A 15230-nucleotide genomic window follows, 5' to 3' on the forward strand; every position below is an offset into this window, starting at 1 on the left:
GCGGACTTTTGCTATACAAATTAGCCAAATGTTCTTTTCTTGTACTTAGATCCTCATTTGTTTTTTTCTTATATCATCTGAGACTAAGATCAGGTATTTTATTTTTAAATGCATTTATTGCTCTTGTTAATTGAAAAAGCAATTCTGCATAATTTGAAGAAAACACTAAAGAATTTTATTTTGCATTCGCATTGAATTCTCTTTTGAAAGTGTAATCTTAGCAAGCCAAAATAAATATTATTTCAAGCATAAACACTTGTCTCTTTGTTTTACATATCCAAAAATTTACTCTGCAATGCATTAAATATTTGTAATCCGATTACTCGATTATTCAAACGCACAAATCGATAGATTATTCGATGACCTAAATAATTGATAGCTGCAGCCCTAGTATACACAGTTAGAAAAGCTGTATTATTCAACCATCACATAACACAGATGCACTACACCTCTGTGAAGTTGGCCAACCCATCAGACGCAAATTTATACAAAAAAAATAAGTCAATAATTTGTGCCAGTTTGTGCTGTAAAATGTTTCATTTGCGCCGCTATTGTTTTTGAGATATTTATCATTCTTTCATCAGTCAATTGGAGGTCAACCAGCCACCCATTTTGATCGAAACCAGCTAAAAATTGTGTCAATTGTTTGTGCTGCAAAGGTTTTGTAGATATTCTACTTTTAATTTACAATGATGATGTCACGCAGCCCCCCGTATACGGCTGAATGGAACCACAACGGTGCCGTTTGTTTGTGCTGCTACAGTTACTACAAATAATGTTTTTTTTAAGGTCATCCAGAATACACATAGCCCCCACACTACCATCACCACTCAAAATGACCCGGAAACGTCATCTTTTGTTTGTGCTGTAAAAATGCTTCGACCGTTTTATAGATATTACGTTTTTTTTTTTCTTTTCTTTTTAAATAATGGTGTTAGCACCACAACCAAGTTTTTGGTAAGTTTATGGTTATTTCAATCCATTGTATAGGGTGCTGGGTGAACACTGGATGACCTAAAGACAAAAGCATTTTTGCAATAACTGAAACTTATAATAACTGCAGGGCCACCTTCACAGAGGTATGCACTATACCTAAATTTCAGGACGAACCTAAAATAAACTTTAACCTTTACAGGTGAACTCCATTTGAGCTGAATGGCAAAACTGACTAGTGTTTGACCATTGCGTCCTTTGGCCAATTACAAAGTAAAAGGGCAATTTTGCACTTAGGGCAGTTTGCAATATACCGTATTGGCCCGAATACAAGACGGCCCTGATTATAAGACGACCCTCTGTTTTTCAAGACTCAAGTTTGAAAAAAAGACTTTTTGAACACCAAATTCATTTTTATGCAGAAAATAATTACAGTACATCTGAAACAAATGATTATAACAATATATTTGAGAGAAAAAGCATGTTATTTTGCCTCATTCAAATCTTAATCTCTGAACATTTAAATATGTAAACTAAAGTTCCATCACATTCGTAAATGAATGGCTTCTGGTTTTTGAAATGTAAATAAACCAATCTGTTGTGATAAAACAACAAAATTGCAATAACTGCATTAACCATCAAAGTCTAACTGTAACTGTAGTCTTGAAACAAATCTGAATAAGGAAAAACACTGCAATAAAATAATGCAAACTGGTTAAACTTGAGAGTAGCTGAAATCTGTCATGACAAAAAATCACTTAATTGATATCTGGCGTCATCTAGCGTCGTGAATGGGTATATCGTCTAGACCGCGAATATAAGATGACCGCCACTTTTTCAGTGTTATTCCAATGCAAAAAACAGTCTTATATTCGGGCCAATACGGTAGACTGGAAAAGCCCTTCAAGTAGAAAAATGTGACATGGTAGGCAAAGCAGGCCAGAATTCCGAGGTGGGGCTTATAGTATGTTGTATGTTGAAAGAAAAAAAAAAAACTACCGTATTGGCCCGAATATAAGACGGCCCTGATTATAAGACAACCCCCTCTTTTTCAAGACTCAAGTTTGTAAAAAGACTTTTTGAACACCAAATTAATTTTTATGCAGAAAATAATTACAGTACATCTGAAACAAATGATTATAGCAATATATTTGAGAGAAAAAGCATGTTATTTTGCCTCATTCAAATCTTAATATCGGAACATTTAAATATGTAAACTAAAGTGCACTTACATTCGTAAATGAATGGCTTCTGGTTTTTGAAATGTAAATAAACACATCTATCAAACCATTAAAGTGAGGTCTAACGGTAACTATAGTCTTGAAACAACTCTGAATAAGGAAAAACATTGCAATAAAATCATGCAAACTGGTTAAACTTCAGAGTAGCTGAGATCTATCATGACAGAACATTACTCCTCAAGTTCAGCATTCGCTTCGATGATATCTGGCGCCATCTAGCATCGTGAATGGGTATAATTTCTAGACCGCGAATATAAGACGACTCCCACTTTTTCAGTCTTATTTTAATGCAAAAAACACTGTCTTATATTCGGGCCAAAACGGTAGAGGTATCACACGGCAGTATATATATATATATATATATATACATATATATATATATACAAAAGTGAAATAAAAAAATAAAAAAAGTTCACCTGGAAAGATAACTTCAAAGGCTAACAGCCCCCATTTTTATGTGTTAATTGTAAAACAGGAGCTCATTTCTCAACAAGGGTCACAGAAATAAAAGCGTTTAACAGACTAACCATACATTCCGGAATTAGAACAAGCGCAATCAGTGGGGGGTTAAAAGAACTTACCCTTCATAATCGTTGCGACTGTGAATCACCTTCATCACAATGCACACGGCCACCAGGATGAGAACCAGCAGCAGTAGAACTCCAATCACTGCCCCCACGATAACGGGTGTGCTAGCCCGAGGGAGAGCACCTATGTCACACAATCAAGGATATCAAAAATACATATGTAATTATGTATGACTTCTGCCAAAGCAAGCAAGAAGAAAAGTACCGTCATTTTCGGACTACAAACTGCTACTTTTTCTCACTATTTCGAATACTGCGGCTTATAGTCCAGTGGGGCTTAAACGTTGATTTGTTTGGGTTGATTACGTATCATCCGGCAAATTATTACTGTATAACTTCATTTATGTCCAGTTCGGATCATTATATCAATTCAAAAGTAAGGTAATTTGCCGGATGACACAAAATTACATCTGTCATAAGCATTCATTCGGCTCATGGCAGTGTCATGTCATAATTATGATGATCTTATGACAGTTTATATGGCTCCACTGTCAAATAAAGTGTTACAAAATTCCAGAGCTAGCAATTAATGAAACAACTGGAAGACTAACTGAAGAAATAATTAACACAGAACATGAATTTTAATTGTTATCTATATCTGTAGCACTGCAATGCATGCTAGGAGGCATGTTGGACGACAACAGTGTTAACAGCAGGTGGCAGCGGAGGTTGACTGTCTACCCCAAGGGAGCAGTGATGGCCAAATGAAGCTTCTTGAAGCAATGAAGCTTTCTCATGACAGTCTTACGATGCTGCTGTCAAATAAAGTGTTACCGATTAATATCTTTTGGTGTAAATATCCCATAAAACAGTGAAGGTAGCTGCGGCTTATCTATGAACAAATGCCATTTTCCTGTCAAATTTGCTGGGTGGCGGCTTAAAGTCAGGTGCACCTTTGAGTCCGAAAATTACGGTATATCTTATATATGAGATTTTTTTAAATCTATAAATTTTTTAAATTTTGTACATTGACATATATCACCAAATGTTTAAAAAAAAAAAAACGCAGCCAAGTAACAGAGAGTGGGCAAAGCCTGCAAAAGAGTTGAAGTCATGAGCAGCCGAATAAAGTCAGCAAACCACACAGACGTGTGTCATAGTCCTTTCGGAGCTTAGCTCGATGTCTAGCTAGGACTTAGCTCCAACGTCTTAGCGAGGACAGTACACTGATGTTTAATGCATGTTTTTGGATAGTTACAGTATTTTGAGATTTGTGGGATATTTAGGGGTACTTAAAGGGTTAATTCCGATTTATGCGGAAATTTGGGTTATGTCGCCAGCGTAGGAATGGAACTCGTTCGTAACGAGTAACCCGGGGACTACCTGTATTTTTTTTTTACTTCCAAATATACAGACTACGCTTCACACAGTGCATTTAGGAATACTGAGTCTATGGCTAAAATGATGTGTGGCTGTTTTAGATGTACTTTTCTACGGAAAGCTACTTTTGATAATTGGAAAGCTAAGATTATTATACTTTGTTGACAGCTAAGTTTTAATTTTGAAAAATGGCAAATATTGAAAATTAGCCTAGCATGCTTATACTCTTCTATTGGAGCTTAAATTTGTGTTCTCAGCGCATTGCTTGCTATGGATTTCATAGCTGTGTCATTAGTCACATGAATGCAGCAGACATGAAGTCCCTCCAACTTCTGCTTTTTCCAGTTTTTCACAAGTTGCCGTTGAGAATGTTATGCAGTCGGGCAAACAAGCAGCTACATGCGTGCGTGCTTTTGATATGCTTTTGATAAGATGACGTTTAACTGACACAACAAGAATTTGAAAACGCGCGACATCGGGAGGACGCGACACTCCAAAGTTAAGGCTAAAGGTGCACCAATCGCTCATATATTTTGAGGGATCGGTGATGAGTCAATCATGAAAAATCTAGCCGATCTAAGTCAGCCACATTATACTGCTAGCATTTGGTCATTAATATGATCATATAAGACCACTTTCACCAACCACTGTTTGGTCCTTTTTAAACGGACCAAAGTTCTTTTTCTCAGATAGTCCCCTTCGTTTGTAAATGTGAACCCGCATCCGAACTCTAGTTCTAGTTCCGACCAAACAAACAAACTCTGGTACGCTAAAAAAATCGTGGGTCTCGGTGCGCTTAGGCTATATGACGTGCAGTGTCACAGTCGCTCCCTCTCCTCCCGAGGGGGAGATATTTCCTCTTCTAAATCTGTCCAATCAATGAGTGCGCCTTACGCCCACGTGATACTACTTGGAAAGTTCAGTTGGCGTAGTGTGAATACTGAACCTTTTCAACAGGTCATTTGAAAAGGTGTGCGAAATTTCCGATTCTTAGATTATTCGCAATCCGGCCGTGGAAGATTCAAGAACAATTCACAAACATCCAAATCCCGATTATTGAAATATGCCAAGTAAAGCGGAACTAAAACACAGTCAGCGCGGTCTTCAGGATGCAATGAGGAACAGACTTAGAGTAAATATCATGCTTGTCATTACCTGTGTAATTACAATGCTCAACTCATGGCTCTGGCTCAACTCATGCCGCTAGATTAAAAAAAAAAAAAAAAAAAAATCCCGGACTGCTGCCAACAGCCGCTACAAACTACACCCACATAATGCTACGGTAGATATCACATGTATAAAGAACTGGATGTGAAATGACAGACTCGGCGGCGTTAGCAGCAGGCAGACATGTAGAGAAAATTACCGTAATTTCCCGAATATAACGCGCACTTTTTCCCCCCAAAATCAACTTGTAAAATCATGGTGCGCATCATACACGGGTACAGCGAAGGAGACAGAAATAAATAAATATATATATATATATATATATATACAGTGGGGAGAACAAGTATTTGATACACTGCCAATGGGTTTTCCCATTGACTGTGTATCAAATGCTTGTTCTCCCCACTGTGTGTATGTATGTGTGTATATATATATATATATATATATATTAGGGCTGTCAAAATTATCGCGTTAACGCGCGGTAATTAATTTTTTAAATTAATCACGTTAAAATATTTGACGCAATTAACGCACATGTCCCGCTCGGACAGGATTCTGCCTTTTGGTGTGTTTTACAGCAAGGTTTTTTGTGCTGTCTAACAGCGAACTCTTGTGGTCCCTTTGCGACATGGTTTATTGCTTTCTTGCCAGTTCAATATGGCTGCACGACATCTCGGGCTGACGCCTACGTTGTAGTGTTGTGCTTATATGATCCTTGGACAAGATTTGTAAGTATGGCTGTTGTAAAGAATGTACATATTATGTTAGTAAGCGAAATGTTATATTTTTTGTATGAGACGCTTTTTGTTTATGTTTAGTGAACCTGTATAGCGTGCCAAGCTAACGTTGTTGCTAATGCAATGCTTGTGTACTTTTTTTGTGTAGTTTTACTACGGTCTAAAGAGGACAATGTTTTGAGGCCATTTTATTAATAAATCAGATGAAAAAGGAATAAGTCTGATTATTAAGGCGTCGTTCACTAGCTGTCTAGCTTCGGAGTGAGGACAGCATAGACAGATTTAAATGACAGTAGAGCGAAATGCCCACTAGTCCTTATGTACCGTATGTTGAATGTATATATCCATCTTGTGTCTTATCTTTCCATTCCAACAATTTATTTTACAGAATATATATATAATTTACAGAAAAATATGGCATATTTTATGGATGGTTTGAATAGCGATTAATTGCGATTAATTACGATTAATTAATTTTTAAGCTGTAATTAACTCGATTAAAAATTTTAATCGTTTGACAGCCCTAATATATTTATAAAGACCGATTTTTTTTTTTTATTGACACGGCCGTGTTGTGTTGAAGAAAACGTATGCGGCGATCCGTTGCCGACCATTACGGTACATGACGTCACCATTTTGTTTCGGTAATACTCTGATTGGTCGAATGATTTAGTCTGTGTTATTTTCTGCTTTTTTCACTCTTCATAAAGCACAGAATTTAGTTTCTTGAACTCATTTGAGTCAGCGTTTATTGCAACTTGGCAACTTGGACCATAACAAACGTAACACAACACAGACTTCCTGTGTCCGTCAACTACAGTGGGGAGAACAAGTATTTGATACACTGCCAATGGGTTTTCCCATTGACTGTGTATCAAATACTTGTTCTCCCCACTGTATATCTGTCCCTCGGGAAACTCAAACCCAAATAACAATAGTTCCTCTTGTTAACGTCTGCAGTGATGCGCTTTCCGATTTCCGACTTCAATCCTCACTTTTATTTTACCGTATCAATCTATGGAAGAAACATTTATTCATCATGATGAAACGAGCAAGTTATACAGCAGCCTTTAAAAGAAAAGTCACATCTGCTTTGATTTCTCCTGGATTCTGGTAAGTTGGAGAAGTTGTCAGATCATGTTATTATCGTACATATTGTCAGTTGACAGTAATGTTTTGAACTACCAATGTGCTATGCTTGTGCTGTGTTTCACCAGTCAGTAAAATGACATTTCTGTATCTGTACACGAGCGCCGTTTTCTTGTATTCTTCTATTTATTGGTGCTAAAATTAGGGTGAGCGTTATACACGGGTACAATAATTTCCCCTAGATTTTACAAGTAAATTTGGGGTGCGCGTTATACACGGGTGCGCCTTATATTCGGGAAATTACGGTAGATGCGAAATGACAGACTTGCCGGCGTTCGTAAACAGCTGCCATCTTCCCTAGAAGGCTGTTGTAGCGAACCTTCCAAGCGAACCTAATGACCTTTTTATTTAAAATACTTCTAAATCGGCAAAATCTTCAGTTGAATTTATCGTTAAATAATGAAACAGTTGTAAAACTTTCACATGTCGAAAGTAGACATAAGGGAAATTATGGAATAACAGGAGCAATTTTAACAAATTTCACAGTTGATTCACAACAAGCATCAATAATCGATTTGTACCCGAATCGTAGCCTCTGATTCGTAATCGTAATCGAATCGTTAGGTGCCCAAAGATTCCCACCTCTAGTCGTTTGCAAGTGTTGTTGCGAGTTAGCTCTCTAACCACACCCTGGTCCTCATGGTCCAATGCAGTGTTTCTTAACCTTGCCGAATGTACCCAACGAGTTTCACAGGTGCAATCGCCAAACCCTTCAGGATTTCATAATAAAGCATTTTTTTTTTTTTTTTTTTTTTACGAATTAAAACCCTAGCAAGCTAACATCTAAGGTTCAGTTCATACCACAGGTCTTAATGCACAAATCCGATTTTTTTGTGTTTTTTAACACGAGTGAGACATTAAATTGACGGTCTGAATGTGACAAGTTGAATGGAAGTGGACCATTTTAAATTGGATCTGGGTCACTTTCGTATGTGGTTTAAATCCGATCTGGGCCACATTTTTCCAGAATATAGCTGTGGTCTGAAGTCTCCTAAATCGGAATTCATGCAGCATTTACATCAGCAAAGAACGAGAGAGACAGGGCGCTACGGTGGCGGTGAAGCTGTGCATTATTAGCGTTAGCTCCTAGTTTGAACGTGGCTTTTAGGGAAGGAGCGGGCTTGACAACAGTCATAAAAAATGAAATGGGTTGAGGATAAGCCTGACAATGCTCGGTTTTCTCTCTTCTCCAAAAGAGTAATGTTTCAAGATTGCTTACACGGCCGGGAGTCGGGCCAAACAGTCCGTATGTGTGTGTGTGTCATGTTTTGTCATTTGTTTTGATGCTCCTGCGGATGCGGGTCAGTTGCTCAGCACGTCTCGGACTGCGAATTAGTGCGCATGCGTGATACTTGAACGGTCTCATGGACAAAAGCATTCTGAATGGGCACACGAAAAAACACAGATATGACAAAAAAAAAAATCGGAATTGTGCATTAAAACCTGCGGTATGAAACTAGCTTAAGTGAATTCCTTTAGCTGTAGATTTTGACGTTGGTAAATAAAATGAAACTCATTTCATTTCACACTTCTCCTTTTCTGTTTTCATGTCTCTATTCTCATTTTATTGTCACATCCTTGCATCACATACTATTTTTATTCCGTGAAATTATGTTTTGTATTATTATCTATGCAGTTCACGCTGGCTGTAGGTGTTATAATTCCTAATATCAAGTGCCAGTTAACCTTCAACTGAGCCAACCGATTTTCTCCTCCCATTAAATAAAGGGCTAGCAGTTGAAAGAAATGGAATAAAGCATGTAAATTGAGGGAAAAAACCCAGTCCAAAACCTGGTCTAAAAATGCCCCTTTGCCTAGATTTAGTCAGCATACAAAACAGAGCTCTTTCTTAACCTTCAGCGAAAACCCGAGGCTTACTCACCGAACCCCAGTTAAGAACCACTGGTCTAATGATTAAAGTACCCGAAGTGCACTTAATTGGCATTTTTATACATTTTGCTCCCAAAATGTTTCCTTTGAGAGTGAATTCAGTCAGAAAGTGTTTAGTGAATGCACACATTTGGATCACATTTAAACTGTTACAGTATTTATAGGCATTGATATGGGGGCGGGGGACTCAAAGGCCTAATCTCTTCTCAAGAAAATCAATTCCATTTCCTCAAACCCTCAGATTTCTTTTGTAAAGCAATACACTGCTGCAATTTAAATTGGGTAAATTTACTTTTCAATTATTTTTTAGAGCACTACTGCATTAGCAGTTAAAAAAAAAAACGTATTGGTTGAAAGGTAAATACTTTTCAATAAAACAAGATTACTAGGAATATTAAGGGTGCACGCTGCCTTTTATCAAAATTTAAGATCGGGAAAATAAGGACTTTGGCAGATTAGGTTTTTTCTAAAATTGGTGATCAGACAGAAAATTATGATCGGTGCACCCCTATGTTAGAGCTTCTCATGAAATATCACCTTTCAGGACCACGCGCAACTCGGTTCGCGCCCGCTTGCCAGAGATGTCAGGCGGATTCTTGACCTCGCAGGTGTATGTGCCATTGTCACCGAACTGCACCGGGTTTATCCGAATGGAAACGTCCTTCTTGTTAATGTCGCCGATGAACTGCAACCGGTCCTTATAGTCCTCCGATGACTGGCCCAATCCCCCACCGTAAAAATAAAAGATCTGCAGTCCGAGAAGGGAAGATAACTTAGGGGTGATTTCATGTTACAGGGCCTGACACGCATCTCCTGGTACTTTTCTTTGGCATTGTCTAACACGACATAGAAGCACTCACCGTGTTAGGCTCCTTGAAGAACTTGTGGTCGGGCTGATTCGACTGAAAATACCAGGTGGCGGCGATGTAGCTGCTGACCACTTCATTGGATTTGAAAGTGCAGCGCAGAACGCACGCTGTCCCGTTCTCCACCATCACTTCGGGCTCGGTGTAGATGTCGATGGCCAGCGCTGGCACCGAGGCTGAACAACGTAGTATTTCGATAGATTATTTAGCAATACTTCAAACGTCAAGCGTTAACCACAGATTTACGTAGAAAGTCTGTTTGGTTCTATCCCAATTCATCATTTTGCAACATCAAATAGGGAAGTGAATGTTCGCTAGTAATTCTGTCTGTGGCAATTACACCAGTCAAACAGTGCAAGGTATCACTGGCACTGCTATACGCAACCCCCTGTAAATATTACAAATATGGCATATCATTGTGGAAATGTGATGAAAAAAAAAATTAATATAGTATTGTGGCAATTGCTATTAGGAGTGAGACAATATATCAAAAAGGTGAAACTGTGATCCCTCGCTACTTTGCGCTTCAAACTTCGCGCCCTCTGTCTATCAGGGATTTTTTTTCAATTAACTCATTTGCTCCCAGAAACATATAAATACGTTCTATTTTTAAATGCTTCATTGTCCCAAAAACGTATTTATACGTCTTTTGCGTTTTTTTTTTTTTTTTTTTAACAAGAAGAATCTATAGCTTCCGATCTGTCTGAGAAACAAAAAACAAGGCTCCAAACCCATTTTAAAGCAATAAAACTGGCCACTGGAGGGCAGTAGCGCATTTTGTAAGACTCGCAACCCTAGCCAGCACGGTCGGAGCACTGGCAGCATGATGCCAGGCGGCGCTCCGACCGAACAAAACAACCGAGAGGACGCCTGGGAGGCCAGGCGCTGGACGATCGAGAAAAACGAGTGGGACCCCCAGTGCAGCGACTCACCGAGCAGACCCCGCAGAGACGCAAAAATAATCCATCTTTGTGAGACAGACAACGATGAGGGAAAAGTTTACATGGCTGATTCAGTGACAAAGCGTCATCTCTAGTACTGCAACGATTCATCTATTAACTCGAGTATTCGATTAGAAAAAAAGATTTGAGTTAAATTTTGCTGCTTCGAGTATTCGTTTAATTAAAATGGTGTTGTAATGGATTGTTTTTGAAAGTGTTTGCATTTAGTTTCATTGATTTGGGTGGATACACTGCCCTCTAGTCTGCCTCATCTTACATGGGCAAATCCAGCTGCTCCCTGTTAAGACCAACATACTATGTTTTTGTTTGAGCTAATGTTTTGTAATGCATTTGTAATGTAGTTTAAAGGTATATTTAGCCATTTTTTGTGGGAATATGTGTCTGAACCATTTGTTAAGAGCATTGTAAAAAAAAAAAAAAAAATAAATAAATAAAAAAAGGTGGTATTTTATAGCATTTAAGCTAGTGGACTTTTGCTATGTAAGTTAGCCAATTGTTCTTTTGTTGTACATATATAGATCCTTATTTTTTTTATTTATCTTTTTCTGTTTGAGGCCCAGCTCAGGTATTTTGATTTTTTCATGTTTATCCAATTACTCAAGTATTCGAACTACTTCATCGATTAATCGACTACTAAAATAATCGATAGCTGCAGCCCTAGTGTGTTATCAAGCAAAATGAATTTTTTAGGTAAGAAATAAGACTTTTTAAAAAAAAAAATCTATAAGTTTTTGAGTGAAAACAATAAAGTTTTTTTCGTCACTTCTGAGAGGCATTTGTTGCCTGTTTTCAACAATGTACATCGAAATAAAGACATTGATTCACTGAAAATGGTTCACTATTAGATTAAATGTCTTGTTTTCTCATGTATATTTATAATTGCTCCTTACCTAAAAAAATGTTTTATCCGATTACTCGATTAATCCATAGAATTTTCAGTCGAATAATCGATTACTAAAATATTCGATAGCTGCAGCCCTAGTCATCTCTCAGTAGTCATGCATAAATAAATTGTTACTTTGCTATCAAAAGCTCTATTTGTCTAGTTGTTCATGGTATTTTGTAAAAGGAAAACATTCAGATGTTTGGGATGTAACTATCGCAAAAAATAGATTTTTTAAAGTCAAAGTTATGTTTGAAATGTATGCGTTTACAAAAAGCTAATTTTGTCCGTTTTTTCATCAGAAATTGGAAAAATGCTCAAACTAAGCTATTTTCTAATGCTGATTTCTAAATAATGGAAAAAGATATGAACTTACTTTTTTTTCTGCTGAAAGAAGAGAGTCTAATCTTTTTTTGGGTGGGTTCCATGTTTATATAGCAATAGAACAGAATTCTCTGTGGGCCTTGCAAAATCAGTCAAAATCCAGAAAAAACGGCCGAGAGCGAAGGGCCTTGCTCTGGTGAAAATGGCTGGGAGTGAATGAGTTAAAAAATACAGATGAGCTTTCCTGAGCCAGTCGCGTAGTCTCACTCTCCCTTCCTCTCCCTGCTCTTTGATGGTTAAACAGTGTACTGGAGTTGCTCATTAAAGTCAGCGATGATTGAAGGACAGTTTAGCTTTGATCTTGCCAGAGACGATGGTAAGACGAGACTTCAAAGCGCCGCACGCGTCAACATCGTTTAATTTGTTAAACAGTTGCTGTGGCAACTCATTGTGTGTAAGTGTGCAGCTTGAGTGGACTCACTCAATGCAGCATTTAATAAAGACAAGCACTTTTTTAAAAAATGGATTGGACGTCTACATTTTTTCTCGTTTAAATATAATTTGGTGGGACAGTAACATGTTTAAAACTTATTACATTTGAAGTGCTTAAAAACTTTTTATTTTTGTAATTTAGTTGTGTAATTATTACTGGTGCACGATAGTTATTGGTCCGATAATTATCGGTCCGATAATAGGAATTATGACGTCGTCCCGATAAATCCAATAACATTATTAATAGGACCTACATACATATTAATTATTAATATGTATGCTGGTTTTACAGTTTACACACTAGTATGGGAAATCAGTTGACCATTTACGGGGCATTGCTGCCACCTGCTGGTCAGAATAATTCGCTGCATCTATTTTTTGTTAGAGTAGTTTGGTTCATTCACTTACACATTGCGGTGTCTAGCGGTAGCATTGACAATCGTGAACGCATTCGGTTACGTTTCCGCCTCGGAAATATATGTCTGCGAGTATTCTATGTTTACTATTACATAATCGATGTGCAATATATGTTTACTTTTGTGGTGAAGGGTCATATGTACAGAACTTCATAAGTTGTTGTGTTATAGAAGCCAGCCAATGCTTTAGTAGCTCAAGCTAGTGTGTTATGCTATACATATAACAGTTGTGTATATAAGTGTATTGTGCAGTTTGTTGTATATTATTGAGTATTGAATATGTGTATTTTTCTGTTGTACTTTCACAATATTAAGACGAGTGTCTCCCCATAAAAGCAAGAAAAGACCAAGCCTTGTGGTTTACGGAAGTGCATTCTTAGCTGGCTGTTGGGCAGTGCAGAAGTGAAACGCACTGTTTTGTTCATGTCATTATGAAAAATCTGGTGAGATCAAAGGCAAATCTATGTTGAATCCATCACTATTTTTCTAAACCTCCAGAATTTCAAAAACTCAGGTTATACATTAAAAAAATTATATATATTTATCGGTTAGCGATATCGGTATCGGCTTTGAATAGCAGGAAGTTATCGGTATCGGTTTCAAAAAATGGATATCGTGCAGCCCTAGTAATTATACTTTGAAAACTGAAAAAACTTGTCATATCCATCCCTTTCCAATGATAAATCTGAATGAATACATTGGATAAATAAATAAATAAATTTTTATAAGCATTTGCGGTTTTTCACTTATCGCGACGGGTTCTGGTCCCTATTAATTAAGAAAAACAAGGGATCACTGTACTTCACGATAGATCACTTTGTAGTAGTCTAAATGGATTGGGCGTCAAGCACCATCAATGCAGCCTTAGAGTTAACTGAGACACTATTATGGTGGAACATTTTGCTAGCAACTTGTTGGGTCATTTTTATTTTTATTTTTTTTTAGACATTGACACCTTTTCAAAACGATATCTCAATTCTTTGCAGGAGCATATCGATAACTAGGAGTGGGAAACCTCTTGGTACCTCACGATACGATTTGCGATACAAACCTCACGATAACGATGATCTGACGATACGGCGATACAATGATTATCGATACATTGGTCAGGAAATCATTGTAGGATATTCTAAAAACAACTAATAAACAGAAAGAAAAACAAGCTTCTGCTGTGAATTGGAATGAGTTTAACACTAGTAGACGTCCAATCCCTTTGAAATGGGAGGGCCATCCCTCCCACTTCAAACGGACTGAACGTCTATGGACGTCAGTAGCAGCTCATTTTAGGTCATTTACCTGTTGATTTTAAGTTATTTACTGTTGATTTTGGGGTATTTTATGGGTCACTTCCTGTTCATTTTGTGTTACAGAACAGGAAGTGACCTGGGAATCACCCAAATGAATAGGCAGTGAGTCAAACTCAAAAGGAAATGACCTGGAAATGCCCTAAAATGAACAGCAGGTGACCTATAAATGCCCTGAAAATCTGAAAGAATGACTGTGAATGCTGTGAATGAATGTGAAAGTGGCTAGAATTTCTTGCCGGAACTCCCAGACGTGAAGTTCGCCACGGAGCCGGACATTTGAATTATTTATTTACTTTCATTATTTACTGAAATGCAAGGAAAACTGTTTTGGCTTATTTCTATAACACAAACAAAAACTGATTTTCGTTCAAAATTTTTTCAATGATTTGCAAAATAAAAGGTAAGAAAAACAGCAATAACCCCAACCTCCAACTCCTAATTTTTATTTTTCCTCATTTCCTCACGTACTAAATGCCAAATCTCAATTTTAACTAAATAAGAACATCGGATGTATATTAAAATTGAAGTTAATGTAAACATTTACTTTTGCTTTTTTAAAATTTATATATAATAAAGATATAAGTAACATACATTCAGAAAAAAAAAGTACAAATGACTTATATTATGCAGAGTGAAATGGAATATATTTTGAAGATGGCGCAAACATTGACTTTTTTAAATCATAAGGAAATGAATAAGTAGCCTAACATAAATGAACAAAGATAAGTCCAAAGTGCACACTGACAGCTCAGATGTTCTGAATCTCCCCATCAGAGCAAATAAAACTAAATATGATAAATAAGCCTCCTCAACTCTTTCCTTGCTCTTAAAGATTTGACCCATTTTCTGTTGCATTGCCGTTTTATTGTCCCATCAATTCAACAATTTTTTTTTTTGCTGTTCCAGAAAGCATGCGCATTTGAACCAATTGGAGCTAACTATCTCTGCTAATCACA

At 37.3% G+C, this 15230-nt stretch overlaps 1 protein-coding gene across 2 annotated transcripts in view; it reads right to left on the minus strand.

Annotated features, from left to right (window-relative positions):
* LOC130906354 (myelin protein zero-like protein 1) overlaps positions 1 to 15230 on the minus strand; it is a 34296-nt gene that overhangs the window by 15434 nt on the left and 3632 nt on the right. For both annotated transcript variants that reach the window (XM_057820610.1, XM_057820609.1), the window contains exons 2-4: positions 9885 to 10066; positions 9562 to 9772; positions 2756 to 2885 (exon numbers count right to left, since the gene is read on the minus strand). In XM_057820610.1, coding sequence (XP_057676593.1) covers positions 2756 to 2885; positions 9562 to 9772; positions 9885 to 10066 — 523 coding nt within the window. The remainder of the gene's footprint in view (positions 1 to 2755; positions 2886 to 9561; positions 9773 to 9884; positions 10067 to 15230) is intronic.

Source organism: Corythoichthys intestinalis, chromosome 18 (assembly GCF_030265065.1).
Source record: "Corythoichthys intestinalis isolate RoL2023-P3 chromosome 18, ASM3026506v1, whole genome shotgun sequence".
NCBI classification, from domain to species: Eukaryota; Metazoa; Chordata; class Actinopteri; order Syngnathiformes; family Syngnathidae; genus Corythoichthys; species Corythoichthys intestinalis.